The 23,117-nt window shown below is 38.0% G+C and overlaps 1 protein-coding gene across 13 annotated transcripts in view; it reads left to right on the forward strand.

The window, feature by feature from the left end:
* POLQ (DNA polymerase theta) overlaps positions 1-20,285 on the forward strand; it is a 138,271-nt gene extending 117,986 nt beyond the window's left edge. For 12 of the 13 annotated variants that reach the window (XM_073231562.1, XM_037013061.2, XM_073231564.1 and 9 more), the window contains 4 exons: positions 480-604; positions 13,977-14,130; positions 18,734-18,849; positions 19,308-20,285. In XM_073231562.1, the coding sequence (XP_073087663.1) occupies positions 480-604; positions 13,977-14,130; positions 18,734-18,849; positions 19,308-19,421 (509 nt within the window). In that variant the 3' untranslated portion in view covers positions 19,422-20,285. Of the gene's footprint in view, positions 1-479; positions 605-694; positions 790-13,976; positions 14,131-18,733; positions 18,850-19,307 lie in introns of those variants that run through there. The other variant, XR_005059911.2, reaches the window with a different exon arrangement.
* Positions 20,286-23,117: the final 2,832 nt, after the last annotated feature.

A 23,117-nucleotide genomic window follows, 5' to 3' on the forward strand; every position in this document is an offset into this window, starting at 1 on the left:
TTTATTATAACTTGAGTATTAATTTGTTAGGTCTTATTTGGATCATAGTTTATATACTAACAAGGGATTGTTAGAATGTTTTAAACCTGAAGATAGTAAGATCAAAATGTAAAAGAGGATTAACGTGATCAAAGAACAAACTTGTAAAAAGTTGCAATGGATTAGTCTTAAGATCCTGGAGTAAAACCACCTAGGTTTTTACCTGCCAAAGGATATTCTGGAGTTCAGTTTCATATTTGTTGTTGTTGTCTTTGGTTAAAAAACAAAGATAGCATTAGATTATATCATTTCTAAAGTCCCTTTTTTTCTAACTTTCTGTATTTGCAACAAGTGAATGAAAGTTTATATGCAAGGTTTCGATAATGTGATATTAGGGTTAAGAATCATGATGGGGCTTTGTTATTTTTCACTATATTGAAACTAGTGAATGAAGTTGAAAATGTGCTTTGGTAATAAATACTTCTGTCTTTTCTTTGTAGGGATTAATCATTTCATGAGAGAGACAGTGAAGAATTGTAAAAGAGATGGGTTTGTTCAGACCATTTTGGGAAGGCGTAGATACTTACCAGGAATCAAAGACAACAACCCTTATCACAAAGCTCACGTATGTTGAAATTTCTCTGGGTTTTTAACTTAATATTTCAATGACATACACTTTTCAACAAAAACTAAACACTGCTAATGTCCCTTGCAGGAATCACTACCCTGTTAATTGGATCTTCTGTTTCATTAAGGACTGCTTGAGTGATAGCATGTGCCAGTGCTTGCTGAAGTCTTGAGCAGACTAATGTAAATATGGGTTCACTTAATAATACTTCAATTAGAGATATTCTGTTTCAATGGGCTAATTTTTTATTAGCTCTGGTAACAAGTTATAAATAAACTTAATTCTTATATTTGCTAATTGTTCTTTGTTTCGGGTACCATATATTAATTTGTCACATCACACCGGATTAGCAATGTCCTCAGAGATGAGCCAGTCATTAAATTGTGACATTTTTTGGTTCACTTTATTTGTTTGTTTATTTTAAAAGCTCTGCCTTATCAGAGATAACTAGCATACCCAAAGTATTGAAGAAGATTATTTTTCATATAATTTTAAAGATTTATTGGTAGTATTTGCTCAAATAATGATTTAAGTATCTTCCTGAAATCATTGGAATTCAAAAATGTATTCTATGTGTTTGAGCATTTAAACTTCTAGTATAGTACAAATCTTCCTATTTTTAATTTTGTCCTTTGCTCCTACTTTTGTGTGTCAGTTCTTACTCCACATTGTATGTAATGAAAATACCCAGCCTGCAAATTGCTCAGCTTCTGTGTGGAGCTTAGCAGGCTTCAGAGCACTACTGCTCTCAGGGGCTGTGGAAGAATAGTTGGTTTTCTGTTACTTGCTTACTCTCCAGCTTCTCATATATCTACACAGAGATATCAGATGTTTATCTGGCTTTTACCATATCTCCAAGTGAATGCCATACCATAGTAGCTGCACTAGGAAAGATAAGTATTAAAATGTATTGGAACAGATAAAGCAAACCAAAAATATATGAAAATATAACATATATACTCAATTGTTGAGGTTTCAGGGAGGAGGTAGGACTTGAACAGATTCTTGAAGAAGACCTACAGTTTAGATGTTGGGCATAAGAACAAGACAGTCACAAATGGATAAGAGTGTAAGTGAGGATTGGCTAGAAGCCAATCTGGTAGCAATGGATATTTGGGTTGTCAGTTAGGGGTAGATAATTTTGTACTGTTCAGATGGAGCCACCTGCTGCAGGCTGAGAAATCTGGACTTAATCTACCAGGGACTGATTACGTTTCTCAGGGCATGCATGATGAAAAATGGAGGTGGAGTTATCAATGTAAATGAACCCTATATTTTCTAAAACTAATATTTTTGTACTTAAAAGATGTGAGAATAAGACTTTTCATACCAAATCTTTAGTCATTCAAAGTTTTAACTGACTCATTATGCTGTTGCTGAGTAAAAAAATAATTCCAACCCTTTGAATTAAGGATAGAGTAAATATAGCCATATTTATTTTTTGGTTTTTGTTTGGTTTGGTTTTACTTTTTGTTTAATTTTTATTGTATTGAAAAATATACATAGAGAAAGTATAGGAAATAAATGTTAATTTCAGTAAATTAATTGTTAAACAGGTATACCTATGTAACCACAACCCAAGTCAAGAAATAGAATATTGTCCACATCCTAGAAACACCCCTCCATGCCTCCTAATCATCACTCCCTGCCTTCCCTTAGAGGTTATAACCTCTAATTCTATAGCTTTGTTTCATGTACATCTGCATACATCATATATCTGTGTTCTGTGTCTAGCTTCTTTCACTCAAATTGCATAGGCAAGTCATTCAGTTATTTCAGGTACAGATAGCTGTATAATACTCTATTATGTGAAGATACCACAACTTATCCATTTTTCTATTGATTTGGGCATTTGGGCTTCCAGTTTGAAGCTATTATGGGTCTTGCTGATTTGAACATTTTTGTCCAAGATTCTTGGTGCACATGTGCTTCCATTTATGTTTGATAAAAACCTAGTCATAGAATTACTGCTTATCTTCACCTTTAGTAGGTAAAGCAAAATTGTTTTTCATAGTGGTGTAACAGTCTGTCCTCCCATCAGAAATGTGTGCAAGTTCTCATTATTCTGCATCCTTGCCAACAACTGCTCTTAAGTTAATATAATTTTAGCTGCTCTGGTAGGTACAAAGTAGTGTCTTGTAGTTTTACATTACATTTCCTTGAATTCTAATGAGGTAAGGCAACTTAAATTTTTATTAACCATTTAGTTAGTTTTTTCTTGGGAAAGTGCCTATTTAAGTTTTCTTGTTTGTTGGGTTGTCTTTTTCTCACTGATTTGTAGGAGCCTGTTATTGGTTATATGTGTAGGAAATGCCCTTTCCTGCATTGTGTCTGGCCTTTTATTTGTAATTTTAGATGAGAAAGTATTAATTTGTTCTCTTAAAAATTTTATTGAGAAATAACAGACGAATCTTAAGTGTAAAGCTTGAAGTTTTACATATGTATGCGCCCATATAACCACCATCACAGTCATAATATAGAACCTTTCCAGCACCCTAGAAGTGTTCCGACTGCCCCCTCCACATCAATAGTACCTTGCTATGCACAAACATAATATGTAGGTTGGTTTTGTATGAACTTGAATTTTATTTAAGTGCAATCATACTGTGTGTGTTCTTAGAGCTGACACTTTTCGTTCAGATATAGGTCTGTGAGATTGATCAGTTTCACTTGCAGCCAAAGTTCACATCTGTATTTAGCTGAGTATTGTAGGAACATACCAACAATTTATTTATCCATTCTAATGTTGGCAAACATTTTGATTATTTCCAGATTTTGGCTATCATTAATAAAGTTGCTGTAAACATTCCTATGTATGCCCTTTGATGAATGTATGCACCTAATTCCATACCTGTTGGGATTTTTTTTGTTGCTATTGCTTTAAGTTTGTAGATCAAGATGGGATTAATGGACATATTTATAACTTTGATTTTTCCAATCCAGGAGCATGATATATTTGTCCATTATTTAGGTTTTAGGAGACTTCTTAAATTCTCTTAGTAACATTGAATATTTTGGGGGGAGAGACCCTATACCTTTTAAAATTAGATTTATAACTAGGTATTTGAAAAGTTTTGATACTGTTGCACATGGTACCCTTTTTTTTTTCTTTCTCTTCCCTTTTTGTATTTTCTAATCCTTTGCTGCTGGTACGTAGAAATAGAATTGTTTTTGTTGTTCTTTTGTTAGAAAGCTTGCAAATATTACTAATTCCAATAATTTATCTGTAGATACTACTAGATATTCTACATAGTTATCATCTGCAAAAAAACTAGTTTTATAACTGCCTTTCCAAACCTTATTATTTGTGTTACTTTTGCTTGACTTACTAGCTAGGACAGTGTTGAATAGAAGTCATGATAGTGAGCCTCCTTGTCTCTTTTCAGATCTCAAGACAGAAATTTTAAACATTTTACCAATAAGTGGAACTTTCCTTTAGTTTTTTATTAAAAACCTTTAGGTTTTTAATAGTGTTGTATCAGATAAAGTAAGCTCACTTTTATATTTGCTTGTAGGCCAGAGAGTCTCTGTCATAGCCAGTCAGCTCTGCTGTTATAGTGCAAACACAGTCATAGACAATACATAAACAAGTGAGTGTAGTTGTGTTCCAATAAAACTTTATTTGCAGAAAGAGATGGGCCAGAGTTGGTTTGCAGGATGTAATGTGCCACCTCTAGTCTTAACTATTCATTCTTTGAATGTAACCTGCCTTTTTTCTCAAGGTTGTTTCCATACAGTATTTTTCTTTCTGTGTGGTTTCTTGCAGATTTTCTGTAATATACCTGTGTGTGTGTGAGTTTTTAATTCATGTGCCTCTGTGTGGGTGTATATATTCAATTGATCCTTCTTTAAGGATGTTAGGACTTCTTGAATCTGTACCATGATCTCTTTTGTTGATTTTGGAAAATTCTTAGCCATGTCTTCTTCAGTTATTACTTTACTGCATTCTCTCCTTATTCTGGAACTCCTCTTAGACATCTTTTTAGTCTTTTTTGAAAAATTCCTCATGTGTCATATCTTGTTTGTTTTTTGCACATTTATACTTCATCATGCTTAATTCTGGATATTTTCTTCTAACATATCCCTCAGTTTACTGATTTGATCTCAATTTGCTATTCAGATTTTAGGTTCTAAATAGTATTGAATTTTTCCAGCACACCAGAAGGCTTCTTTCTAATCCCTTCAGATCAATACTATTGCACACACACCTTTCGCACACACACACCAAGCCAGAGAGAAAGCAATTTAAGTGCTTTAGGTTCTGCTATTTTTATTTTTTGGTTCTAGAGTCTCCATTTTGTTCTTATATTATGGGTATTTGGTTCTCTGCTGAGTCAATGTTGTCTTTTATTTTCCTGAGTATATATATATATTTTTTTTCTTGATTTACACTCACCAAGTTTTATCATTATCATCATTATTATTATTATTATTATTATTATTATTATTATTATTAAGGAATCATTGACATATACTCCTATGAAGGTTTCATAAGAAAAACAGTGTAGTTACTACATTCACCCTTATTATAGAGTCCCCCCCAAACCCCATAGCAGTCACTGTCCATCAGTGTAGTAAGAGGCCACAGAGTCAGTACTTGTCTTCTCTGTGCTATACTGTCTTCCCTGTGACCCCACACAGACTATGTGCACTAATCATGATACCCCCAATCCCCTACTCCTACTCCCTCCCTCTCCACCTCCTCTCCACCACCACCCCCTTTGGTAACCAGTAGTCCCTTCTTGAAGTCTGTGAATTTGCTGCTATTTTGTTCCTTCAGTTTTGCTTCGTTGCTGTACTTCACAAATGAGGGAAATCGTTTGACATTTGTCTTTTTCTGCCCGACTTATTTCAATGAGCATAGTACCCTCTATAGCTCCATCCATGTTGTTGCAAATGGTAGGATTTGTTTTTTTCTTATGGGTGAATAGCATTCCATTGTGGATATGCATCTTCTTTATCCATTCATCTACTGTTGGATACTTAGGTTGCTTCCATTTCTTGGCTATGATAAACATAGGGGTGCATATGTCTTTTTGAATCTCAGAAGTTTCTTTCTTTGGGAAATTTCTAAGAGTGGAATTCCTGGGTCAAATGATATTTCTATCTTAAGTTTTTTGAGGAATCTCAACATTGTTTTCCACAATGATTGAACTAGTTTACATTCCCACCAGCAGTGTAGGAGGGTTCCCCTTTCTCCACATCCTCACCAGCTTTTGTTGTTTCTAGTCTTTTCTATGTTGGCCATCATAACTGATGTAAGGTGATATCTCATTATGCTTTTAATTTGCATTTCCCTGATAATTAGCAATGTGGAGCATCTTTTCATGTGCCTGTTGGTCATCTGCATTTCCTTTATGGAGAAGTGTCTGTTCATATCCTCCACCCATTTTTTAATAGAGTTATTTGCCTTTTGGGTGTTGAGGTGTGTGTGTTCTTAATATATTCTGTATGTTTACCCCTTGTTGATATGTCACTTACAAATATATTCTCCCATACTGCAGGATGCCTTTTTGTTCTGCTGATGGTGTTCTTTGCTGTACAGAGCTTTTTAGCTTGATGTAGTCTCATTTGTTCATATTTGCTTTGGTTTCCCTTGTCCAAAGAGATGCATTCAGGAAAAGTTGCTCATGTTCATATTCAAGAGATTTTGGCCTATGTTACCTTCTAGGAGTATTATGGTTTCATGACTTACATTCAGGTCTTTGATCCATTTTTAGTTTACTTTTGTGTTTGGGGTTAGGCAATAATCCAATTTCATTCTCTTGCATGTAGCTGTCCAGTTTTGCCAACACCAGTTGTTGAAGAGGCTGTCATTTCCCCATTGTATGTCCATGGTTCCTTTATCATATATTAATTGACCATATATGCTTGGGTTTATATCTGGGCTCTCTAGTCTGTTCCATTAGTCTATGGGTCTGTTCTTGTGCCAGTACCAAATTGTCTTGGTTACTGTGGCTTTATAATAGAGCTTGAATTCAGGGAGTGTAATCCCTCTTCCCCCCACTTTATTCTTCCTTCTCAGGATAGCTTTGGCTATTGAGGGTCTTTTGTGGTTCCATATGAATTTTAGAACTATTTCTCTAGTTTGTTGAAGAATGCTGTTGGTATTTTGATAGGGATTGCATTAAATCTGTAGATTGCTTTAGGCAGGATGGCCATTTTGACAATATTAGTTCTTCCTATCCATGAGCATTGGATGTATTTCCATTAATTGGTATCTTCTTTAATTTCTCTCATGAGTGTCTTGTAGTTTTCAGGGTATAGGTCTTTCACTTCCTTGGTTAGGTTTATTCCTAAGTATTTTATTCTTTTTGATGCAATTGTGAATGGAATTGTTTTCCTGATTTCTCTTTCTGCTAGTCCATCATTAGTGTATAGGAATGCAACAGATTTCTGTGTATTATTTTTGTACCCTGCAACTTTGCTGAATTCAGATATTAGTTCTAGTAGCTTTGGACTAGATCCTTCAGGGTTTTTTATGTACAATATCATGTCCTCTGCAAATAGCAACAGTTTGACTTCTTCCTTACCAATCTGGATTGCTTTTCTTTCTTTGTTTTGTCTGATTGCTGTGGCTAGGACTTCCAGTACTATGTTCAATAAACGTGGGGAGAGTGGGCATGCCTGTCTTGTTCCTGATCTTAGGTAAAAAGCTTTCAGCTTTTCACTGCTAAGTGTGATATTGGCTGTGGGTTTGTCATATATGGTCTTTATTATGTTGAAGTACTTGCCCTCTATACCCATTTTGTTGAGAATTTTTATCATGAATGGATGTTGAATTTTGTCTAATATTTTTTCAGCATTTATGGAGATGATCATGTAGTTTTTGTCCTTCTTTTTGTTGATGTGGTGGATGATGTTGATGGATTTTCAAATGTTGTACCATCCTTGCATCCCTGGAATAAATCCTACTTGATCATGATGGATGATGTTTTTGATGTATTTTCGAATTCAGTTTGCTAATATTTTGTTGAGTATTTTTGCATCTATATTCATCAGGGATATTGGTCTGTAATTTTCTTTTCTGTGGTGTCTTTACCTGGTTTTGTATTAGAATGATGTTGGCCTCATAGAACGAGTTTGGGAGTATTCCCTCCTCTTTCTGGAGAATTTTAAGGAGTATGGGTATTAGGTTTTTACCAAATGTTTGATGAAACTCAGCAGTGAAACCATCTGGTCAAGGGTTTTGTTCTTAGGTAGTTTTTTGATTACCAAGTCAATTTCGTTTCTGGGTAATTGGTCTCTTCAGATTTTCTGTTTCTTTCTGTATCAGCCTTGGAAGGTTGTATTTTTCTAGAAAGTTGTTTCTTCTAGGTTATCCAGTGTGTTGGCACATAATTTTTCATCGTATTCTCTCATAATTCTTTGTATTTCTGTGGTGCCTGTAGCGATTTTTCCTTTCTCATTTCTGATCCTGTTTATATGTGTAGACTTTCTTTTTTTCTTGATAAGTCTGGCTAGGGGTTTATCCATTTTGTTTATTTTCTTGAAGAACCAGCTCCTGCTTCCATTGATTTTTTTTCTATTGTTTTATTCTTCTTGATTTTATTTATTTCTCCTTTTATCTTTATTATGTCCCTCTTTCTACTGACTTTGGGCCTCATTTGTTCTTCCTTTTCTAGTTTCGGTAATTGTGAGTTTAGGCTGTTCATTTGGGATTGTTCTTTCCTGAGGTAGACCTGTGTTGCAATATACTTCCCTCTTAGCATGGCTTTGCTGCATCCCACAGATTTTGCTATGTTGAATTATTGTTGTCATTTGTCTCCGTATGTTGCTTGATCTCTGGTTTTATTCAGTCATTGGCCCATGGATTATTTAGGAGCATGTTGTTAAGCCCCCTTGTGTTAGTGGTCATAATTTATTTCTAATTTCATACCTTTGTGGTCTCAGAAGCTGGTTGGTACAATTTCAATCTTTTCGAATTTACTGAAGCTCTTTTTGTGTCCTAGTATATGATCTAATCTTGAAAATGTTCCATGTGCACTTGAGAAGAATGTGTATCCTATTGCTTTTGAATGGAGTGTTCTGTAGATATCCATTAGGTCCATCTGTTCTAATGTGTTATTCAGTGCCTCTATCTCCTTACTTATTTTCTGTTTGGTCTGTCCTTTGGAGTGCGTGGTGTGTTGATTTCTCCTAAAATGAATGCATTGCATTCTATCACCCCCTTTAATTCTGTTAGTATTTGTTTCACATATGTTGGTTCCCCTTATTGGGTGTATATATATATTTATAATGCTTATTTCTCTTGTTGGTGTGACCCCTTTATCATTATATAATGTACTTCTTTATCTTTCGTTACTTTCTTTATTTTGAAGTCTATTTTGTCTGTTACTAGTATTGCAACATGCTTTTTTCTCTCTGTTGTTTGCATGAAATATCTTTTCCCATCCCTTGAGTTTAAGTCTGTGCATGTCTTTGGGTTTGAGGTGAGTCTCTTGTAAGCAGCATATGGATGGGTCTTGCTTTTTTATCCATTCTATTACTCTGTGTCTTTTGATTGGTGCATTCAGTCCATTTACATTTAGGGTGATTATTGAAAGGTATGTATTTATTCCTATTGCAGGCTTTAAGTTTGTGGTTACCAAAGGTTCAAGGTTAGCTTCTTTACTATCTTACTGTCTAACTTAACTCGCTTATTGAGCTATTATAAACATGGTCTGATGATTCTGTATTTCTCTCCCTTCTTATTCCTCCTCCTCCCTTCTTCACATAGTGGGTGTTTTGTTCTGTGCTCTTTTTAAGAGTGCTCCCAGCTAGAGCAGTCCCTGTAAGATACCCTGTAGAGTTGGTTTGTTGGATGCAAATTCCCTCAACTTTTGCTTGTCTGGGAATTGTTTGATCCTTCCTTCATATTTAAATGATAATCATGCTGGAGACAGTAATCTTGGTTCGAGGCCCTTCTGTTTCATTGCATTAAGTATATCATGCCATTCTCTTTTGGCCTGTAGGGTTTCTTTTGAGAAGTCTGATGATAGCCTGATGGGTTTTCCTTTGTAGGTGATCTTTTTTATCTCTCTAGCTGCTTTTAAAAGTCTGTCCTTATCCTTGATCTTTGGTATTTTAATTATTATATGTCTTGGTGTTGTCTTCCTTGGGTCCCTTGTATTGGGAGATATGTGTACCTCCATGACCTGACAGACTATCTCCTTCCCCAGATTGGGGAAGTTTTCAGCAATTACCTCCTCAAAGACATGTCCTATCCCTTTCTCTCTCTCTTTTTCTTCTTGTACCCCTATAATGCAAATATTTTTCTGTTTGGATTGGTCACACAGTTCTCTGAATATTCTTTCATTACTAGAGATCCTTTTTTCTCTCTGTGCCTCAGCTTCTTTGTATTCCTCTTCTCTAACTTCTGTTCCATTTATCATCTCTTCTACTACATCTAATCTGCTTTTAAATCCCTCCATTGTATGTTTCATTTCTGATATGGAATTTCTTAATGATTGACTCTCTATCCTAAATTCATCCCTGAGTTCTTGAATATTTTTCTGTACCTCCATGATCATGTTTATAATTTTTATTTTCAACTCTTTTTCAAGAAGATTGATGAGTTCAGTTTCACTTGGCCCTTTTTCTACAGTTTGTGGGATTTTTGTTTGAATCAGGTTCCTTTGAGGTTCCATATTTGTATGTGGAGCCCTCTAATGCCCAGAAGCTCTACTCTCTGGAGCTACTCAGCCCTTGGAGTGATATCAGGGATCTTAGGGGAGTGGTGCTGGTGCCTGGGGGGAGGAAAGATCTGTTTCCTGTTTCCCAGATGCTGTGCCTATCTCCACTGTGAGAATCAGTGGGCCGAGCACACAGGTGTATGCCTCTGTGCTTTGTGTTTGTTGCTGCTGTAGGTGGGGCCTTTCTCTCGCTGTTCTGATGCCAGGGCAGGGACTGCCAGGTTGTGAGCTGGTGCTGGCCAGCCATGTGGAAGGTGCAGCAGCAGGCTGTGTGTCACAGTGGGGGGCCTTGGAGTTGCTTAGCCAGCCAGGGGAATGGAGCACCTGAAGCTCCTGAAAGTTTCCAGTCTGCTGGGCAGAGTGTGCCCAGACAGTTTTGTTCACCTATCCTTTCTCCTGAACAGCAAGCTCTGTGCAGTCCTTGCTCCTTTAACAGCCCTCTTGCTGTTAGGAAGTCTCTCAGAGTGCCCACCTTTCTTTTGTCCCAGAGCAGCCAGATGTGGATCCCTATTTTCCACAAATGGCTGGAATCTCAGTCTCTTGAAGTATTCTGCCTGTCTTAGCTTTCCAACCCCACTAATCTCCAGAGTACCATGCAATGTAGTTTCGTGCTCCCAAAGCAGATCTCCAGGGCTGAGTATTCAGCAGACCTAGGGCTTCCACCCCCTCCCCTCTCCGTTTCTCTTCCTCCTGCCAGTGAGCTGGGGCAGGGGAAGGGCTTGGGTCCTGCTGGATCAAGGTTTTGGTACATTACCCTGTTTTGTGAGGTCTGTTCTTTTCTCTGGGTGTATGCAGTCTGGCGCAACCTTCTTTCCTGTTGCTCTTTTAGAATTAGTTGTTTTGGGAGGAGTTCCCAATCTCACCTTTCATGCCACCATCTTTAGTCTGCACTCCTTTTCTTGAGTATATTAAACATTATTTTCTAGAGTTATAAATTTGATAATAGTCTACAGTCTAGTAAGTCTCATACTTGATTCCCTATAGTCTGTGCCTACTGAATTTTGTTTTTCTTAGTTTTCTACAAAAACAGTTATATTGTCTCAATTCTTTGTTGTCCTGGTGATTTTTTTATTGTAAAACATTATATGTGAAAGATTATGGATATCATTTGAGGCATGTATGATTATGTTACTTTTATTCAGTGGATTTACATTTGTTTCTGGCAGGAGACTAGAATAACCAACAATATAGGTTACTTTGTCCCAATTTCAGTGGTAGAGGTGATTTGCAGCAAATGTTGGGGAAGAAAAATTTCCTCTTCTATTCAAGGTTCTTTTAGCTGGTCTTAGAATTAAATTGACATGAGACAGGTTATTAACATGAGAAAATTAAATTAAATTATTTGTGTACTAGGAATCCACACAGAGATGAGATTCCAAAGTCAGTCAGGCAAAATGAGGTATATATGTCATCCCAAACTAAGGACAGGGGTATAGAGGTGTAGGACTTCAAAGGGAAGGAAATCAGTTATGGGAAGATGAAAGAAAGTAAATGTTTAGTAAACAAGTGTTTGTTGGGCCATCCAGAAGCAGTGGGACATAGAAATTCTAAATGGCCTTTGCTGAATCCCTCCCTGCCTGCCATCCCTCACTCGTGTACGTGTAGTACCTATGGTGATAGCTTTCTTCCTGGAGCAGGTACTTAATCTAAATTCTTTTTAAGCAGGAAGTGGGAAGGTCAGAGTTTCTTCCCAAGTGTTTTGGGCCTTTGGGCCTTGATTGTTTTCCGCATGAAATAATCTGCATGCCAAAGTGGCACATTTTGGGGTGGCCTCCCCTTGGTCCCTCCTTAGGGGTGTTAGGACCAGACCATTTCTAGTTTATCTTTTTTCCCTGGGTGTTAGTTTTGAGGGTGCAACTTGATGACTCTCCAGGTCCTCTTCTACTTGTTGGGCCTTGAACCCAAATATTTGTTCCCCAAGCCCTCAAGACCATTAAGCTCTGCTCAGCTTCTTAATCTCTCATCTGCCTCTTCTGGGGTCTGTTGATGTCCCTGGAAGAAATGACAGCCTCCAGTGCCAGGACCACCTCCCTGGTTTCCTTTCACTTCTGGCCCTCTATGTTCTCGAATTCTTAACTTCCTTTTTAACTGTATGATTTATTCGGTAAGTTATTTTCTGCCCAGCTTTGTTATCAGTGGGAGGGTTGGTCCTAATCTCCTATTACTTGAAACCTATGTTTTGTTTTGTTTTTAATGTACATAAAAAGCCCTGGTGATGAAGGGATGGAGATTGTGAGGCACAAAGCCAAGATTACCAAGCTTTCTTATTTTGGAAGAGAATCAGAGAAGTACAAAATCATGAGAGTGAAGTATATATCTTCACTTATGTATGTGTGTTTTAGTTATGTATGTCACAGTAATAACAACTCCACAAACTTTCAGTGGCTTATAGTAAGAAACTTTATTTTTAATTCATGTTACAATTTGGTTCTGAGTTGACTGTGGCTCTCCTTCATATTTTCTTCATTCTGGAATTCTGGAATGGAGGAAAAGTCCCCATTTGGGAAATGCTTTTTTTTGTGTGACAATGTTAGATAGGTTTTAAAATTTTTTAGATGTGCTACATGTCAGTTTTATTCAAATTTCATTGGCCAAAACAAGTCAAGGTCATTATCCTTTTAGGTCACATGGCAATGGGTGGGGCTGTGTAACCTCATGGAGAATGGGAGCAAGTAAGAGCAACAAATAGTACAGTTCACTGAACAAAGGCATACAGTTTCAAGAAAGAGAAGTCCATAGAATTCTGAAATGCAGTCACTCTATAAGCAGTGACAACAGAGTTTAGAATGTATTCATCAGCACTTGACAAAATAACAGTTTATTTTTAAAAAGTCTGTCTCTTTAGCAGGTGTTTAATATACTAGGAGTTGGTTGTAGCCTAAGTGACAAGGAACTAGAGAACACCTCTCAAGTTACATAGACCCCTCCAGCGAGTAGACCCTTCCTATCTTCTGAGACTGGGACAGCAGGAGCAATACATTATGGATATGTTACAACTTGGATATTGAACCCCCGTCCCTACTACTTTATGATGGCCGCTCTTAGCAGCTATGGTTGCCAGCCAAGAAGCTTATGGCAGCAGTAGTTTCAGGGAAGTTCTAACTTCATACCTAGGGATCTAGGGTCTGCATTTTCACTAGCAGCTAATGATTAGCCAAAGTAGTCCATAAAAAGCTCTGATTGATACCACAAAGCTCCAGACCTGCTGGGGCCAAACAATAGATAGGACTAAGGGGTCACTGATACAGCAGAAGCACTTGGCACATTCTGCCCCACATCACAAAGAATGATATTCTGCTTTCATCTATTTAGAATTAAGAGGAGTTGTATTTTGAGGAATAGATCACTTAGAGTAAAGTTTAGAACCTTGATGAAACATGTTTATAAAATTAAATAAATTTGAACTACTAAATATACTTTAAGTGTATTGTGGTTTTTGGTTTCTGAGTGTTGAAGATATCTAAACTGATGCAGTCTGACCCTTTTTCTATTTAGTTTATCCTCATGTGGGACATAGCTCAGAATCTAGAGCCCTGGTTGTTCTTAGGATGCAGCTTTATAGTTGATGTCCTGGCTCAATCTTAGTTCCAATTTCCAGTCTGGTTGCAGATGTGAGCACTGATCTATGGGACACTAAAAGCAGGTATGAAATAATGTTGATTTATGGGAGCACCTGTTATTGTTGTTTTTCATAGGCTGAGCGTCAAGCTATCAACACGACAGTCCAAGGTTCGGCAGCTGATATTGTCAAAATAGCTACAGTTAACATTCAGAAGCAATTAGAGACCTTCCATTCGACCTTCAGATCCCATGGACATCGGGAGGGTGTGGTCCAACATGACAGAACAGGTTTGTTCATAAATGAGACCCCTGCTATAATATGGTGAGATTGCATATCAGAGAAGAAAATGGGAAGTATATTATATATTATTTCTCAAAAGTTCTCAAATGTTTTGGTCTCATGAGTCTTTATACTCTTAGAATTATTAAGAACCCCAAAAAGCTTTTATTTATGTGGGGTATATCCCTTAGTATTTACCATATCGGAAATTAAAACAGAATTTAAAAACATCTATTAACATTTAAAATTAACAATAAATTCACCATATGTTAAGTAACATTTTTATAAAAAGAACTACATTTTTCAAAACTGAACAAATTTAGTGATGAATGGCTTTATTTTACATTTCTGGAAATCTCTAATTTCTAGCTTAAGAGAAGACAGCTGGATTCTTTTACTTATTTCTGATTCATTTTGTTGCATTATCACCTGTTCTGTAACCTCTGGAAAGACTTCTGTACAGCCTTGGGTGATAAATGTCTCAGTTTGTGGGAGATTGATGGGTTTCCCTGGTTGTGGGAATTTCAGTGCTAAAAGCAGGATAGTGGGTCACCCTCCTGTACAATTATGAGAAAATAAAACTGAAGCAGGAAAATCACCTGTGAGTGTTATTATGAAAATAATTTTGCAGACAGTTTGAAATGGTTTCTGAAATCCTTTGTGATCCTCAGATGCGGGAGTCCAGCTCCAGACTAGGGGTGGGATGCCCAAAGGTGCAGGACGGAGTCGGCGTATGGAGAGACAGGACACGGAGTCAGTTGTAGGAGGTCTCTCGACAAAGTGCCAATGACAACTTTATTTATACCATTTTGCACAAGGATATAATTATTTTTTATTATTCTGTTGATTAATTAGCATAGGCAGTTGATTAATAAGTATAGGCAAGCTTTTTCCTTTCTTTTTCTTTCTAATCTATTCATGGTTGGTCAAGGGTTAGACAGGTGATTGTTTTTCTGTTCCTTGACCGAAACTTTTCCTATCAACATGGACTCTATTGTGTTTTACGTTTCTATGCAATGCAGTTTCTAAGTAGTGCATGTGACCATAGGAGCGTGCAGTATGTAGCAGTGACTATGGAGTCTATCAGCTCAGAGTGAAATACAGGTTACCTAGTGTCACAGTTAGCTAGGATTCTTTCCCACAAAAATATTCTTGGAAACTTTAATAAATTTATAAGCAATCTAAAATCTCATATTTTTACCATATGCCCCTTTATAGGGCACAGTAGGCAGCAAACTAAATTTCCCCTTCGTATCTACATTTCTCTTTCTTCTGTGTGGATACCAAAATCTCCCTGACATATGCTACACAGGTCTCCATGACTCCACTACTGCAAGGACTAAACAAGTTCTTACATGGTGAACAATGCAAGGGCATTCATAACATAGAAACTGTTTCTGTTTTAACTACAAACTTTAAACTATAAACAATCAAGTCAAATATGACATATGATTATTCATTTGATTTTTATACTTTATATATGAATCTCACATTTTCTCCTTTACGTTTCTAATAAAATGTTGATGTAGTAGGGAGATGCAAGATATAGATAGAAAGCATGATTTAGAACTGTAAGAAGGCAGGTGTAGATGATAAGGTTTGTGCCTACAGACCAGGTATTAATCCAAGCTGAACAAGGGCAACAAGACATCCATAGATGTAGACAGTGTCTCTCAAAACTGGGGGGGTGAGGTTCTAAGCCTCACCTCTGTTGGCCCCCATTTTCTCACCTGATGGCCCCCATGCAACTGTGCCTGTCTGAGGTTGTTCCTCCCTTGAGGAATCTTACCCGTCTCTGGCTAACCAGCCATCTTATGGGGCCATACAGGGAGATGTAAAGCTGGTAAGTGAGAGAGAAGTAATATTCTTTGAAAAGGTTAGTTTTTCATTTCTTTGCAGATTTATGCCCTATGGCTTCCAGGCCCAGCACTTGTCCTGAGGTATCTTTACTTCTTGGAAAATTATGGTATTTGGTAATTTCACATATGAGGCACGAATATTAGTAAATGGCTTTAATAAGGAAGGAGGAAGAAAAGTTGTAGAAGTAGCAGAGGGAAGAAAACATGAGAAGATTGATAGTCAGACAGGGTTATTTTATTCAGTATTTTCTCATGACTCTATTTCTATAAAATTTTCCATCACTAGTTTCACTAGCATTATAAACAAGGGGGGCATTCTCAGTGGAAATGGGGTGGTCAATATTTGACTAACAGTAGGTTTTGGTACTTTATGCCAAGATCGCCATTTGGCCCCTGCGTGTTCCATTCTTCAGGAGCACTGTCCTGAAAAGCTCCTGGGAAACTTATGTTCTCATCCTTTCCACACTGCTCAGCAAAGGTTAGTTAACCCTTGGCAACAATGCAAGCAAAAAACAAAACCAATAGTATAATGGAGAAAAACAAAATCAAGGTGGGTAATAGGGAGAGTCAGCTGCGAAGGCTCCTGCTTTGTGGGGGGTCTTCCTCCAGCCTGAGCTTCGCTACACAGCTTGAGTAGCATGGCTCCCGGCACTCAGACCACACTTTAAGAACATGTTGACTTTCTTATTCATGACATTCCATGTTCTCTGAAGTTTGGGAATATACAATCTTGTCACATACATTTCTTTGCCAATATTGCCATCTTGTTCTTATTTTCAAAATATTTTTTCTAAGTTCTATCCTTATTGGGTAGATTATTTTTAGTTTTAACAAGTACAGAGAACTTTCCCTTCTTCCTTTTTGTCTCATGTCCAACTTCTGTTTTCCATTTAATTCTCATTGAGATTGTCAAACCGTGACTTCAGCCATGTTTTAAATTTTCTGGAGAAGTTTAGAAAGTTTGGGGCATAGAGGAGAAGAATAAACTGCTAGAGAGCAGAAAAGGCAGAGATGAGCTATTGAGAATGGAATATTTCTAGAAAAGACATAAGATAATAAGGCCAGTTTACATAGATATAAAGATGTTCATTTATATACAAAAATACATAGCTATAAAAATTTACTTGCCTATCATCTGAGGATTGTTAATTTTACTGTCCACAATTCCCCCCAAAATATCTAAGGCTGCTCTTTCAACATTGTGTGTGTGAGAGTAAGTGTGTACACACAGGCGCTCATATTTATAAGGAGAGAATGTGTGATTTAACTTACTTGGGGAATAATATGGTACTGTGTGCTTTTGGAGGATTTAGAAGTGAAAGTTATCAGTGTATGTTTAAATTTAGTCTTCTGAGGAAAGGAAGGGAAGATATATTACCTGACTCTGAAATATTTACGTAACTCTTCACAGCAGCTAAGTGGCAAAATGAGGATAAGACAATAACAACTTCAGAGTGAGTGGAAGGCAATGTGGGTATGTCACTGAAGATGACTTCATGGTGTCCTGCTGGCTTAGAGGAAGTAGTAGGTCAGTGGGGTCAAAAGGGGTTGAGCCTGAGGAAGCAGACCACACAAGGAACAGGGGAATCGTGGCATTCTGGGTCAGAAGCCAGGAACCAAGGGCCATCAGGAGGACTAGGTATGGAGATCAAAAAGCAGGAGAGCCAGAGCCTCCTGATGGTCGATGATGTGAGGTAAGTGGGGCCCAGTGGGCAGGTCATATTTCAGCCGAACTGGCAAATGGATGCACAGCCTTTGCCGTCCTGGTATGGAAGCAGCTTGCCACGGTCTCATCTGCCTTTTTGTTCTTTTCCTCTTTGAGAGCCACCTCTGAGAAAATCTGGACTGCAAATAGTGACAGATAAAGACCTCTAAGGGAAGCACCAGATATTGAGGGAAGTGGTATTTGTGCTGTCCTGAAGGATAAATAGGAAATTTGATTGGTTTAAAGGAAGGACTGCTGTAAGATACGGCCGAACGTAAAGGCAGTTACTCCAAAAGTAGTGATGTTGAACCTTGTCTTAGTGATCAGAGGAGCATGGTCTGTATCACTAGGCCCAGCTGGTTAGGAAATAGTAACTAAGTTGACCATAGTGGTTTTTAACCGTTTTTGGAGGCATGGAAATTTGATTGGCAAATTTTGAGAATCTACTGAAAGGTATAGATCATCTCCACAGAGAAATGTACATAGACTCTTACATATAATTTCAAGGGATTCACACATTCTCTGAAGTCTTCATTTGGATCCTGGGGTTCGAACTCCTTGTCTAGAGTGTATGAATCAATAAGGGAAGCACCAGTTCTACAATAGTGACACATTTGGCTTCAGAAAACATCGGGAGTTGTCCCTGTTATAAAGCACTGACTCATGACAATACCAGTTCATTGTCCTGGAGCAGGAATGAGACTCCACACTTCTCCAAAAATTGGTAGTGGGGACTCAGTGGAAGGAGATCTTGGTTATTTATGAGAGATACCTTAGACTAGAATTTGAAGAAGTGTTCTTCCAACTCCATTTACTGACTTCTTTGTTAGACTCCTTTCTGGGAGGAAGTTGATGGAGATTTAAGTTCACCTAATAAATGAGCTGGGAAGCAGCCAGCAAACAGTTATTTTCCTGATAGTTCTACATCTTTTGTGTTTTATTCTTAATTGGGAATTTCCAGAGTTTCTCAAAATCTCTAAAAAGAAAAAATTCTCCTGTGGCACAGTGTCATGCTGATCAGTTTTGCTACTTCTTCTCATGGGTTAGGATTGTTACCAAAGAAAAAACTGCAAGGGATGTTCTGTCCAATCAGAGGAGGCTTCTTCATCCTTCAACTGCACGATGAACTCTTATATGAAGTGGCAGAAGAGGATGTCGTTCAGGTATATTTATGTCCATTCTATAGAAAGCTAAGATACTGTAGGTCAGGCTAAGATGCATGGAGTTTCTGGAATCCTCCCTAGCTCCAGGATGGCTATATAAATGTTGAGTCCTTTGGAGTCCTTAGTAGAAAGATCTAAGAGTGCTCAGTTTCATACTCATTTTTAAAGAAATTCCTAATGCAGGGATGTTTCTGTTTGGGAGAAGTTAGGTGAGAATTTGGAGTCTTGCCCTGAGGGTTTCAAAGCTCTGCACATTTTGCTTGAAACTGGCCAAGTTCCTGCACTCATGGGCGCAGACCAGTTTGGGATACCTGGCTCTTTTTGAATTTCAAGTTTTAAGCACCATAAGCACATTTTGAGGTGAAGAGCTCCAGTCTGGCTTAACACCTCAGGGGGTGGTTGTGAAACATTTTATGATTAGGCAGAAAATTTAACTTCTTTTTTTTTTTTTTTTGTAGGTAGCTCAGATCGTAAAGAATGAAATGGAAAGTGCCATAGAACTGTCTGTGAAACTGAAAGTCAAAGTGAAAATAGGTTCCAGCTGGGGAGAGCTGAAGGACTTTGATGTGTAATTGTACAGGTGATTAATCATGTGGAAAGAAGAGAGATTACCCTTTCACCTACTTCATGAAAACAGAGGCCCTCAAATTTGAAAGACAGCATAGTAATTTTAGTGAAAATTTCAAAATGTGTATCAGTCTTGATTCTCTGTAGTGTAAAACCTTTTTTTTGGGGAAGCAAAATTATTCACTCTCAAGGAGTATCTATGAAATTGCCTTTTCTAGTTTAGTGTGGTCCTAGACAGATTCCGCACACATGCTCGAAATATGCACTTAGCACTTGGGGTCCTTGTCCCCCTGGGTCGAGCATAAACAAAGTGGGGCTGCTGCCACAGGGGCATTTCAGCCTTGCCCAGGATGCAGACACTGGCAGTATGGACCCCAGCAGGAGCCATAGGCAGGGAAGGGTTTGTATTTATACATATCACCAAGATTAGGCATTGTGTGTGTGATTTTTCTCCAATGTCAATTTAAGACTACTGAAGTAGTATTTTTAAATAGTATCAGCTAATAAATTATGATTCTATAAAGTGGTAAGAAAGTATGGATGTAATCTAGGAATGGATTTTCATGAAATGCTGTTTCTTTTTCCTGTTTTCTTCTCCAATTCATGCAATGAATGTATTTGCAATACTAAGGTATAAAATAAGCTACCTCTTGAAGAGGTGTCCTGTTCTATAAGATCAGATGTTTATATTGAGTTTAATGTAGTGCTGCCAGAGAAGAACAATAGCCCCTTAAAAGTCCCTTAGTGCCTCTTTTCTGTGTTCGTGGCATGGTGAGAATACCCGTGCTGAAAAGATTATATTTTATAATTCCAGTCAGAAGTGTGTAACTGGCTTATTTTTGGTTGAAATAAAATGAATTTATGAGAAACTTTATATTAGCAGTTTAATATTTTGAATTGTGTTTGGTCTAAGAGTATCAGAAACCTGTGTTGCCTATTTATTTATTCTGTAGTTTGCTCAAGAATGTCTCTGCACATAGGAAGTGTTTATTATATTCTTAATCAGTTATCAAAGGAGCTCTTTTATGTTTATTAATCAGAATTTTTAAAAAAGATAGTTGCTTTATAAAAAAATGTGCAATCTACTATCAGTAACTGGATATTAGTGCTCAAGAATACTCAGACACTTTGTGTGTGTGTTTGCGGGGGAGCGGAGGAGATGGCAGAAGTAAGAGTGAAGTTGTATCATTATTTCTTGAGTTCTTTCCATATTCACCTGCACCATGTTTCTCCCAGAGAAAAGCTGTAGTATTGTCAGGATTCTGGTGGCCTTGAGACCCAGCATTAGAGAAAGCTCAATCTGTTTACTTGCGAGTGTTCTCCAGTTATGAGTGAAAACATGTAGGTCACTTCCAACTCATTTTCTGTAGCCATGGCCCTACATTTATAGTCACATGCATTTTTTTTCATCCTTTTTGACCTATCAGCTGGCCTTAAAAACAGGCAGTCCTTGCTTTGCATGATTCAGCTATGCACTGATTCTAGTTACCATATGTGGGTGTGGATAAAATAAAAGTTCCTGGCCCTGGTTGCCTAGCTCACTACATATATGTGGGCAATATGTTGTTAGTGACTCTATATAAAGAACTCTGCCCCAGTGCTCTGGGCAACACAGTGGCAGGGCTGCAAGGCTGCAGGAGAGCCGAGCAGAGGCTGGAATGGTGGCAGTGTTGAGGACAGAGGCCCAGAGGACAGCTGTGCGGGCAGAGAGGCCCAGAGGCAGAGACCAGCTTGCTGCATGCAGACTCACTCTGAGTGGATGGGATTTTTAGTGACTGAGCTGTCACCATGGGAATAAAGTTGGGTATAACCCTTTCACCCCAAGAATGTTTTACTGCCATATCTTTGGTCATACTGAATCCATAGTGAATTTTCCCTGGGGTGAAACCCACTGGCAAGACAGTGGGGAAAATGGAAGTTCCCACAGCCAGGATGCTCACCTGACCCTAATCTGCTTGCCCACCACACATGTGCAGTGATGTGGTCGGCCTACTGCATAGGTGCATGCTTACACATGTCTTGGCAATGAGCCATTATTGTCTGTGTTGCTGTGTAAAGAGCTCTGCCCAGTGCTGTCTCAGGAGGCAGCTGGCAGAGGCAGAGATGGACTATGGACTTGCTGGATGTGGATGTAATTCTAGCGCTCAACCTGCCACCAAGAGAATAAAGCCTGGTATAAAACCTTCTGCCCACAGCGTTCTATTGTTGTTACTCAGTCTCATTGAATCCAGAGTGAACTTGCCTGGAGCTGAAAGCCTCTGGCACTACACCATGGTTTACTTAAATAACACTAGTGCACCTACAACACAATTCTAAGTTGCCATGGGATATTAATTGAGTAATTACATAAAGTTCAGACTTCACTGGTAGCTCTTCAATCCACAAATCACTATGTAAATAACAGGTGCACATTGTGGTAGATAGAATAGTGCCACCACCTCCAAGTTGCATCCTAGTGCCCAAAACCTGTGAACTTGTATTGCATGGCAAAGGGGACATTGCTGATTGTGATTAAGTTAGAGATCTTGAAATGAGAAGATTATCTGGGTGGTTCCAATACAAGCACAAATGTCCTTAGCAAGGCAGATGGTCACTGTCAGAGAAGGAGATGTGACAATGGAAACAGAGTCAGACTGAGATTTGAAGACGCTGCACTGCTGACTTTAAAGATGGAAGATGGGGCAAGGAGCCAAGGAGTACCGGCAGCCTCTAGGAACTGGAAAAGGCAATGGAATGGAAATGGATTCTCCCCTACAGTCTCCAGAAGGGACACAGCCCTCCCAGCACCTTGACTGTAGCCCAGTAAGACTGTGTTGGACTTCTGAGCTCCAGAACTGTAAGATAAGAATATGTGCTGTTCTTTTGTTTGTTGGTTTTCAGTTTTATGGATGTGTAGAACTGTGTAATATTAAGGTATACAGCAAGGTGACTTGACTTACATGTATTGTGAAATGGTTACCACAATAAGTTTAATTAATATTCATCATCTCATATAGATACCAAAAAAGAAAAAAAAGTTTTTCTAACTTTTAGGATTTACTCTTAGCAACTTTCAAATAATCTAGTAGTGTTAACTATAGTCATGATGTTGTGCATTACATTCCCATTACTCATCTGTCACATAACTGTAGTTTGTACCTTCGGACCACCTTCATCCACCCTCCACTCCCTACCCCCTGTCTCTGGTAACCATAAATGTGATCTCTTTACCTGTGATTTTTTTTTTTAAGATTCCACGTATGTGAGACCATACAGTATTTATCTTCCTCTGTCTGACTTATTTCACTTAGCATAATGCCCTCAAGGTTCATGTTGTCCATATTGTCACAAATGGAAGGATTTCCTTCTTTTTAGTGCCTGAATATTCCTTTGTATATGTATATATATTCCACAACTTCTTTATGCATTCATCCATTGATGGGCATTTAAGTTGTTTCCATGTCTTGGCTATTGTAAATAATGCTGTAATGAACACGGGAGTGGAGATATCTCTTTGATAAGTGTTTTCATTTCCTTCAGATATACACACAGTAATGAAACTGCAGGATCATATGGTAGTTCCACTTTTAAGTTTTTGAGGAAACTTTATACTGTTTCCCTTAGTGGCTGCACCAATTTACAGTCCCACTAACAGTGCACAAGGGCTCCCTTTTCTCCACATCCTTGCCAACACTTGTTATTTCTTCTATTTTTGATGATAA

This window comes from Manis javanica, chromosome 3 (assembly GCF_040802235.1).
Source record: "Manis javanica isolate MJ-LG chromosome 3, MJ_LKY, whole genome shotgun sequence".
NCBI lineage: Eukaryota > Metazoa > Chordata > Mammalia > Pholidota > Manidae > Manis > Manis javanica.